The sequence below is a fragment of the Mytilus californianus genome, unplaced genomic scaffold (genome assembly GCF_021869535.1).
Source record: "Mytilus californianus isolate M0D057914Y unplaced genomic scaffold, xbMytCali1.0.p SCAF_6, whole genome shotgun sequence".
NCBI classification, from domain to species: domain Eukaryota; kingdom Metazoa; phylum Mollusca; class Bivalvia; order Mytilida; family Mytilidae; genus Mytilus; species Mytilus californianus.
Window position 1 is genome coordinate 88,112,873 of NW_026262712.1, and position 11,546 is coordinate 88,124,418.

An 11,546-nucleotide genomic window follows, 5' to 3' on the forward strand; every position below is an offset into this window, starting at 1 on the left:
GACTTGTTTACAGTTTGTGTAGATCTCTGTTCTCAATTAACCAAAATACATAGGTATAGAGTAAAGCCAAACCAGAACAAGGAATCAGAGCTATGCATATAGAGAATTTTTTAGGTTTCTATTTTGGGCAGTGTTAACTTTTTCCAGTTATTATCAGACCAGAATATTTATTTCCAAAATCCTCAGGGCCCCCTCTAGAGCATCAAAAGGTCTTTTCCTATCTGTTGAGTTGACTTATTCTAATTTACATTAAGTTTGTTGTACATTATGTTTGTTCACCCAAGGTTATTGATTATGAAAAACCGGTAGACATGTGGTCATTGCTGGACTTCTTGATTCAAGCAGTAAAACACATGTTCAAGAGGGGCGTCCATTTGGCTATGGATGACTATTTGATTTTCTGGTGGGCAAGAATAATTTTGAAATGAATATCCTGACCTGGTAAGAACTGAAAATAAATAATCCTACCCAAGACATGGATGAAAATTATTATTCTTCAACACAAAATGCAGTACATTAGAAAAAAGAAGCATATGTGTTGCAACTGATGAAAATAAATATTCAATCCCCAAAAAGTCATCCTACCCACCTCTCCATGAATATCAAATGGTTATCTATATACGCAGCTAGATACAGTCGGAATGGGAAGATTACATCTGATGCCTCGTGTAGGGAGATTGCCATGCTCCTTGTACGTCAAAGAATCATAGCAACAACTCTCTGAGGGGTCTAAAGGTTGCCTCTTTGCCAGGCAAAATGTCTGCACCTATCCAACATATATTCACTTTGCAGTGGCAGTAACTTCACCTTGCATCCTGGTCGTCCCACTTTGCAATGTTGTAAATTTGTTCTCGTCCTGTATATGCATGAAATATTTGCCACTGGAAGTGAGGTAAACACCAATCAAATTATCAATCTTATGTTTGTTCAAAGACAGGAAGCTTAAGAGATGTTTCTTTAATTATTTTGTAAAATTACTTGTTTTGCTTAAATCATTGCCACATGTGGAGCATTACCTGCTTACCCTTCAGTAGCACCTGAGATCACCCCAATGTTTTGGTGGAGTTCGTGTTGCTCAGTCTTTAGTTTTCTATGTTGTGTTTGTGTACTGTTGTTTGTCTTTTTCTTTTTATGCCATGGCGTTGTAATGTTATGTTCGACTTATGAGTTTGAATGTCCCTTTGATATCTTTCGCCTCTCTTTTGATGATAATTGAAAAATATAAAGTTATTTAGAAGAACCTAGAATTTCACATTACTTGATGGATGCATACTTTCTACCTGTACCTGGCAAAGTTGGTTTATTAATGCTTCATAAAGGATTTGGAAAAAAGTAAAATAAAAAAAAATACAGAACTCCAAGGAAAATTTATAACGGGAAGTCCATTATCAAATGGCAAATTCAAAAGCTCAAACACATCAAATGATTAGAAACAACTGTCATCTTCCTGACTTGGTACAGGCATTTCCTTATGTAGAAAATGGTGGATTAAACTTGGTTTTATAGGTAGCTAAACCTCTCACTTGTATGACAGTGGCATAGAATTCGCACAGACACACATGAAAATAGAATGTCTGAGAACGAGATTGAGGTTGCTGTATTTTGTTTTTCATTTGTTCTATAGCTCTGAGTGATGTAATAGTGTATTTTTTTTATCAATTGGAAATATTATTGGATTGAATGAATGAATCAGATACAGTATTCAGGGCCGACTACTTATGTTTGCAAAATTGAACTGTGAATTTGTAAAATGAATACTAGTAAACATGTGTCCATATGACACCTTGAACCACTTGCACCATCACATAGATATAAGAAGATGCAAGTCAAAATTTATAAAAGTAAACCATTATAGGTCACAGTACGGTCTTCAACACAGAGCCTTGGCTCACACCGAACAGTAAGCTATAAAGGGCCCCAAAAATTACTAGTGTAAAACCATTCAAACGGGAAAACCAACGGTCTAATCTATATAAAAAAATGAGAAACGAGAAACACTTATGAACCACATCAACAAACGATAACTACTGAACATCAGATTCCTGTATACTGTATCTGATTCATTCATTCACATGTTCATATTTAGTGAACTATAAAATCAGGGACAACTCGAAATTGGTGAAAGTCACGCTACCCAAATTCGAACTTGAGCTGTGTTTGGTGGTTAAAATTATTGTGTATAAGTTTCATAACATTTGGTTGAGACAAACTAAAGTTAGAAAATGGAAAATGGCAAATTCATCAATTTTTCCATTTATAAAGGGATATAATTCAAGAACAGTGAAAGTGATGCCACCCAAATTCGAACTTTATCTGTGTTTGGGGGTAATAAGCATTGTGTATAAGTTTCATAGCATTTGGTTGAGGCAAACTAAAGTTAGAGAACAGTAACCAATTTCAGGACGGACATACTGATTGATTGGATGAACAAGGGTAAATTAATACTGGTGGCCGAGGCATAAAAAGTCATTAAAACTATATTTGCTTTTAACAGTTATATTTTAACATACCAACATAGTATTTTAACAATAGATATGTATATACATTACTTAGTAAAAAACACATAAAATTAAACATTGATCCACATATAAATATGAGAAACAAAATAATAAAATAATTGCCATCTGTCATGGTTACAATTTTGCAAACATTAACATGATAAAAACATGTTTTATATTTTGTTTGCTTTCTTCGGAAGTGCTTTCTTAACATGATGATAATTTACGTAGAGTAACTTGATTCAAACATTTGTTGTCAAATGCCTCAAAAGAGAAATTATTTTAATAAAAATAATAATTAAACTACTTGATAACTATCAAGGTAGTATTTAAATCAGTTAAGATTTTAAGGAAAACAATTTAGAACTGTTTGTCATGTTGCCTTTAAAAGGCCCTTAATTTGAAAAATATTTTAAATTGTATTCCTAATCTTTTTATAAATAAGTCTAAGTTTTTCTTGATAACAAAAAAAAACATTTTGATTTTTAAACAATATACTAAGAATGATAACTCTTTTCTTTCTTCATATTAGTTTGGTCTGCTCTGCTACTGGGAAACAATAATTTTATAATTGTAAAGTAAGATTTTATAATCACAATAACAAAGAATATGGGAATGTAACATCTGGTCATTTTGTAATTATTCGTATAAAAAATATGATTATATAAAAAAAAATGTACAGCCTCATATTGAAAGCATCATAAAATAGCAATAGTAAATGTCAGGAATTTAGACAGATGTTTAATGCATTAAAAAACTGATTTCATAAAAAAATTTATTGCATTTAAGCCATAAGTCGAATGCCTCCTTTCAATTGAAATTAAACTCTATGGGTTTGTTCCATGTGTGGATTATAAGTAAAATGACTACATGTTTATCATGAATTGGAATAGTTATAGTAAATCTTTTATCCACATTGTCACATATATTGTTTGACAATAGAATATGTTATTTATGTGTTAGTAGTTAAAAATAATAATCATTCTTGTACGTTTGTTTCCAGGATATAATTTGCCATTGGTATAAGTATATTATCCAGCATATACTATTTCGAGAATCAAACTGTCAAAAGAATTGTATGGTTTGAAAACTGAAGAATATTTCTGCATTGCTGCCTAGGTCTTATCTTCTTGTCCATATACATGATCACTTATAAGCATAAAAATAACACAAGTAATACCCTTGACAATTAAAAATAACACAAGTAATACCCTTGACAATTAATTAATCAAAACACAGAAAACATAATGCCAAAAATATAAATGATAAACATAGATGCCAACCTTCCTTTATTGCAATCAGTAAAAATGTATTAAGATGTCCGTAATTTATGATCTTTTTTCAGTAATAATATTTTTTCCATTAATTTTATAATAATAATACAGACAACTAGGCACACAGTGACAAATGACTTCCTTTATTTATAACAACTACGACCCAAAGTTGATGAGCAAGTGAGGAACACTGACCATCGCACTAAATGGAACTCTTCTTTACAAAATATTTGCAAAAGGCATATTATCCCACTTTCTGATTTCTTTCCTTACTGCAGAAATTCCATTGTTCCGTCATACATCATACTTGCCACGTTCATTAATTATTCGGAATACACAAGAAATGGACAGATCACTTTCTACTACAGATAGTCTCGAGAAACCCCGATAGAATTTAATAATCTGAATCTTTCAAGTGCTTATTGTTTCAAAATTATAACCAAAAATGAAAGGTCACAATGATCAAAATGCTATCTAAACAGGGAACTGTTCCGAGCAGGTAAGGAACAAAAATCTGTTACAAGTAGATTGTTAATCGTAACACCATAATTTTGGTTCAAAATTCGTAACAATTACTGAAAATGGTAATTGTTGGCATCTATGGATAAATTATTAAACCACTAGGGTATTATGATGTGTCAATTAAACTGAAATGATTGATCTAAAACCATTACAGAATTTTAACCAGAACTGCCAAAAAAATAAACCCAGCAATAATATATTAATTGTTAATTAAGAAAAAATCAACTAATATCATGGTCTAGTAAAAAATATATTTACAGACAAATATATGTAACCAATAACTAAACAACAAAAAACACTATAGAAATATTTCTACTAAAAGCCTCTTAAACCTAACTGACATCATTGTAAAATGCTCATTTCACGCCTGTCCAATACATTTTTAATATATTTTCAAATTACTTCATTTACTATACAAAATTTTTTGCTTTAAATGTTTCATTAGAACGTGATACTTCAACTAATTATCCTTTATAATTTTCATAAAATACATTGATAAAATTTCTTCAATGGATTGAAATAAAATAAAACTTCAGTGTTTTCTTAAGGTACAATATTGAAATTTGTGATAATATTTACATTGTTGAACATAACTAAAGCAGAGAGATTCAAACATTTAGGGCATGTTTAGACCTGCAAATTTACCCAAAAAAAATCAAACAATATAATTCCAAGGAAATAATGCATATCATGCATGTGGTATAACAAGATAAATATAAAAAATATTTTGCCTCTTCTTGTTAAGTAGAAAAGTATCCCTAAAAAGATTACCATAAATTAAAATTTTTAATAAAATACTTATGTAAGAGAGGTATAAAACATTACCCGGAAATTTTCATAAAATTAATATACATGTATCAAATAAATACTAAATCATATCTTTTATAAAAAAAATGTCCACAGGTTTAAAAAATGAATAACAGATCTGACAAGTAAAAGCTTCGCTTTGTTTGTTAAAACTATGTTGCACATTCAAAATATTTCACAACCACATTAGGCATGTACATTAAATAAACTTTATTTGACATAATTTAATAAGACACAGTTTTTCAACAATTTGTTTACATATCAGTATCATGTATTCCTTACATGCATTTATAAATTGTTAAGTCTGTCACATGACTTTAAAAGATTAAAAATATCTCTTATTATGATATGTATTAATCAATATAATTAAAAAATATAAGTCGATCCAAATATTTTATACATATAACACTTCAAAAGGGTTAGCTATAAAATTGAGATATCATCAATTGTTTCTTGTCGATTTCTTCAATTGTTTAACCAAATCTAGAAGAACTAAAAATCAGGCCAAAGTACACACCCATGATAATTACTAAGATGACCACGGAGACAACACCAGCAGCAATACCAATGTTGGATAGCTGTTTTGCTGATCTGGAGTTTTCTTTGGCACCAGCAAGATCACCCCTAGCATATGCTGACTTACTCTGAAAAACATTGGACATCAATATATTATCTAAAGAGTTAGTATGCAACATTTCATGAACTGGCAATGAAATCTGGTAGTAAAAAAGTAGCATTGCGTAATTAATTAATTGCTGGTTTCTTAATATCCAGTGGTCAATATTTCATTCATATTAATGATGATTTGATCTGCAGTACTATTTTTGGGCTCATTAAAACTTATAACAATACCTTCAAGTTTAGTTCAAAATAGTATTCATCACTGTAAAAGTTCTATATATCAATCACCCATGCCTACTGTTCAAATATCAATTACCCATGCTTACTGTTCAAATATCAATTACCCATACTTTCTGTTCAAAAATCAATTACCCATGCCTACTGTTCAAATATCAATGTAAAATAAACCTCACTATCTAATCACTATAAAATCATTTCATAACTCTATCTCTTTCTCTGTAGTATTGTTTTTGAGATAATAAGCAAAATTAAAATAGAATTTATTTTAAGGAAACTACCTTGTATATATAAGCATGGTAAGGAGGAAATTGACGGTGTGGTTAGCTGACTAAATTGTAGATCATGTATGCTGGTACCAGTTCTTTTTACGTATTAAAGTTTTCAAGTTGATTGCCAATCCAAAAAAAAATGGGTAAAAATCGTCATTCAAAGGCAATACCTCCTATAAGGATCCCTTTTTAGTAACAACTTTTTGTTGATCAGTTGTACTTCAAACAGCGAATATAATTTTAAAAATGAGACCCTACGGTTGATTGTGCCTAAATTAAGTTTCAATTGGCCCCATGGTTTCAGAGAAGATTTATTTTAGGTTTCTACTAAGATGTATCTGACAAAAGTAAAACAGACAATAAACAGATGTTTAAAAGCGATGAGAAAAGCTCACTATGACTTTTGGGCCAGGTGAGCTGGAAATACCATGCTTCATGATAAATGTACTTAAAATGCTTTTTAACAACCTTCAAATTTTCCGTAATCATAGAAATACAAACCTCACTGGCTTTCATGATAGCAAAAATACCAATAGGCCAAAAACAACACACAGTCACCATTATGGCCCTTGTCATATAATCTGGGGGTGGAGGTTCTGCCATTGTAACCATTCCTGGTGCCACCTAAAAAATAAAAGAACAAATCCTCTTATTTTTCTATTTGCATCCAATTAAAGTATTTGTAAATATTTCATCTATACCCAACTTTTGTGATGAAAAGACCATAAATAGATTTGATACATACATATAGAATAATTAATTTAAGTGAAAAATCATAACTAATACTTACGTTCAAAATAATGAAGAATTCATTGCAGGACTAGTATACAAGAATATCTGCATAAACAGGAAGTCAAACAATAATTTGAATAAAAAAATTGATAAAGAGCTACTCTGAGGGCATGATGATACAACTGAAACCTGTTTACATGTCAAAGTTAAACAAGTGTGTATCAAAAAGCAATGTGGACATTTACTTGCTTGAAAAATTAATGTGCTGGATTACAGTAATTTAATTCTTTATACATATATTTTCGTGTAAGATGTAAAAAGTGTGATTTAGGCCCCTTTCACCCATTAGAGCTTGCATTGGAATCTATGAGCTGTGGAAAATATGTTGCTCTCATCAAGAGGAACATAAGTAAAAACATTTCCAAAATTTACAACTCATTTTCATTCCAAAATAAAAAAAATTCAACATATTTTTTCCACTTGACACACCATATGCATGTATCTGGTTACTTACACATCTGTTTTTTTCATAGTTTAGGCCTTAGAAGGAACAGTTAAAAGTTCAATGTGTTTTCAGGATTAAAAAGATTTAATGGATACTGTAGTAAAATATTCATCATGTTCATATTGGGTAAATAAATTGGTAAAATGTCTACCTTGAAAAATAGGGAAAAATTAAGACACCTGCTAAAATCAATTATCACCATATAAGGTATATCATATGTACAGGAATCTGTCTGTGCTTACTCCGTTTTCTTTGTACTTACCAGGATATGACTACAAATGATTACAGATACATGTACAGTATACATGGTATACTGGTATAATAACTAAATATTTATCATCAAATACTACCACTTACAACTCTGTATTGTGTTTCATAGCCTGTAGGTGGTGCAGGAGGAAAGCCTGGGTGATCCTGTGGTTGTGGTGCATAGCTTTGTCCATGCCAACTGTATTGAGGAGTGGACTGATTATAGGCTGGAGGGGCTTCTTGAGGGGGGTATTCCTGGTCAGGATAACCTGCAAATAAAAATAATCACTTACATTTTTATAATTTCATACCGGTACTCAAGAATTTGGGCAAGATAGGAACGTGTTTTTCATGTCCTTATTTAGTGAAACAAGATGAGTTTAATTGCAATTTAAAAAGAGTAATAATTCATTATAGTTTTTCGGGGGGGGGGGGGGGGGGGGGGGGGGGGGGGGAATATTTTTTGTTTCAATCTTATCCCACACAAAAATGTATCAATTCAGAAATTTTGTTATTTTTTTAATATTGTGGAAATAATAAGACGGGATAGGTTTTGCAAAAATTAAAAATTGCATTTTAAATTTGGTAAGTTTTTGTCTGGAGCGATTCTGGAATAGATCTATAGCTCTCATTGCCATTCAGCAAGGAAAAAGAATATCAAGCTTAAATATTCATTTCTGCAAAACCATTGAAACAAAACAGGAGGATAATGAATTACAAAAGGGTGTATATATATGTCAAGCATGTCATGTATGTATTCTGTATGAAAGTGCCATACATGTAATTCTGTACTAAGTACATAAAGAAGATATCATGGAATTATCTTGCACTTAAGGTTCTTATATAAAAGTTAAATGAATTTTGTGTTTGAGAAAGAGAAAACTTTTTTGGAAATTTGAATGGCATTTTTTTTTTTAATTCCTGCAGAAGGTCTAAGACCCCGTTCACACTAGCATTTTTTTTTATCGATCTAATTTGAATCGATCTAAATAAATCCAGTTAGCGTTCACATTATCTTTAACCATATCGATTTCTATCGGTCTAATCTGAACCACTGCGTTCACACTACAATTAAAAATGCTATCGACATATGAAGTTATTGTTTCTCTTGAATCACAAGTTCAAATTTTGATACTGGTGTTCATGTAGTTTTCATTAATTTTGAAACAAAAAACTGTAGCAAGGAAGAAATGCTCCGGTTTTGAAAAAAAAAACAACAAAAAAAAGGTCAACAAAAACAACAGAAGAAAAGAAGACACACAAATTTATGGTACGGCTAAGACAACTTTTTTTCCGTTTGTTTTTACTTGCATGTACACAAAGGTCTGTTTTCAAAAAGAGAAATATTGGTTAAACAACGAACCACCGATATATACTGGGTACGTGTTATGTTATTACACTTGTAGTTTTGTCGCTATACATGCGCATAGATTATTTTCGATTCAATCGTACTAGTTTAAACCGATCTTTGCGTTCACATTTAAAGTTAGATCAGTTCACTTTAGATCGATTCAAACTAAACTACCTCTTTTGGTGTTTTTGTTTAGACCGATTGAAGATCGATTCAAAGCGTTCACATTAGCCCTTAAACCGATCTAAAGTGAACCGATCTAGTTTAAATCGATATAAATGTCCTAGTGTGAACGGGGTCTAAGTCAGGTAAAATCTTTGAGATTCCCCCTCTCAGGTAAAGTTGTATTGGATTGATATGGACAATATGACACTAGATATCTACAAAACAATAGATGTAAACATTGTTACTGAGTGTACAGTATCTGTGTTTGTCCATTTGTTAAGACGAACTTTAAAAAACTCTGAAATATGAATCAAAATATTTTTGCAAGTACATGTATACCTGATGAAATATTCTGCTCCTTTTATTCTATAAACTTTACTTATAGTGTTGAGACCAGTTTTAGATTTTAAAGAATAGTATTGAGTGACCCTTGGGTCGTGTATACATGTACATATTTCTCTGAGAGGACCTATGGAGAACCTGTAAATAGTGTATATACGTTTATTGTTACAAGAAATTCTTGGTGTTCCTAAATGGAAGGATAATACTAACAAAAGAAGAAGAAGCTAGAAGACAAACCCTTTTATTTTCGAAATTGATCTTACATCTTTTTTTAGGTATTTTTTTACAGAAAAGGTTACATTTACGGACACAAATTATATGTTTACCTCTTTTTTCATACGACATAGTTCTTGCTTGGCTTGTTGACAAAACGTGAGTAAAGAAAGACAACTCCTAAATTAATATAACCAATCACCAAACGACGCCAGGAAGAAGATAATAAACAGAAACGAAAATAAATGTATTCCAAGTAAAGACAGAGACATATATGTCTCTGGTAAAGACAACCCATGCGCCTAGAAAAGGCATGCCCGGTAGGAACTGGATCATTAACTGATTTTAAGGGACTTATCATTTTTTACCTGGGAAGGGGGGGGCTGGTCAAAATGTCGGGGGGGGGGGGGGGGGGGTCAAGTTTTTTTTATATAAATTCAAAGTTGGGGATCAATTTTATCTCTAATGAAACATTTGTGAACTTTTGAATCTTCAAGTATATCCTATATTTCATGTGTGTCAAAGCATAGATATGGTCAAAGGTAAGCATGGTAAGTGTTTTGCATGTAAAAATTTTGGCATGTGTAATAGAAGGGGTCACATTTTTTTAAAAATTATTTTAAGGGGGAGATGAAATAAAAATAGTGAAATATTATGAGGGGATCAAGAAAATTTTATATCTTTGATTTCAAAACGACTAGCACCCCTCCCAGGTAAAAAATGATAAGTCCCTAAATGCATTAATTTTAGAAAATTAAAAAAAAATCTAGGATTTTGATATTCTTTCTTTTTAAACCAGCAGCTGTTGTTATTATTGCCAGAGACTACTATATAAAGAAGTCTCAGTTATTGTTTTTTTCTTCTTCTAAGTTTGTAGTCATGGTAGTGGTAAGAATATTTATATTGTTCCAAATTAAGGACCCTTGATGAGCGGCATGACATTTATCGTGTTTATACCAGAGACGTATGTGTATATGTTACAGGCATTTTCTAAATTTAGGCATGTTGTAAAATGCCTTAAAACTTTGGACATTTTCCTGCAAGATTCAGTCATTTTATATAATGACTGGAAAAATTGAAAGGCATTTAACAAAATGCCTGAAACTATTTTATAGAATAAATTTAAAAAAAAAAACAATTGTAAGCTTTGAACACAAGAGAAGTTTTATTTATGATTATTACTGAATGTTAAAGCTTGCAATCTAAGACTTTTAATAATCAAAAATTAGTTTTACCATGGAAGTATTATAATATAATACTTCCATGGTTTTACTGAATTATTCCAAATTCACACAAGCACTGATCATGAACTCGACAATTATTATTTTGTTATTTCTTAAAATGATTGGATGACAGAACTGTTACACAATATTTGTCCTGATTTTTTGCAAATACATTGTTTGGCGTAAAATCTGGTTTTAGCACTTCGACCACATTTGGCCGGAGAACCTGGATAATGACACATTTAATTCACATTTAATTAGCTCTTTCATTACCTTATCTGCTAAAACAATTAAGGGCATACAGTTGTTATCCATTCGTTTGATGTGTTTGAGCTTTTGAATTTGCCATTTACTTAGGGACTTTCCGTTTAGAATTTTCCTCGGATTTCGGATTTTTTGTAATTTTACTTTATACAATACAGTTACATGGGAGGTAATGACGTTGCTAATGTAAAATGTTATTTTCGCGACGTCAAACTGTGACAAATCGGGAAAAGATGTATTTTTCGACTGATTTTTTTAATTCAGACTGATT

At 31.2% G+C, this 11,546-nt stretch overlaps 1 protein-coding gene across 1 annotated transcript; it reads right to left on the minus strand.

Moving 5' to 3' along the window:
• Positions 1-2,480: 2,480 nt before the first annotated feature.
• Positions 2,481-9,957, minus strand: LOC127704227 (proline-rich transmembrane protein 1-like). Its single transcript, XM_052208181.1, has 4 exons — positions 9,902-9,957; positions 7,826-7,986; positions 6,733-6,855; positions 2,481-5,745 (listed from the first exon to the last, which is right to left on the minus strand). The coding sequence occupies exons 1-4, from the start codon at positions 9,918-9,920 to the stop codon at positions 5,575-5,577; spliced, it is 474 nt and encodes a 157-aa protein (XP_052064141.1). The 5' UTR covers positions 9,921-9,957; the 3' UTR covers positions 2,481-5,574.
• Between the last annotated feature and the right edge of the window lie 1,589 nt (positions 9,958-11,546).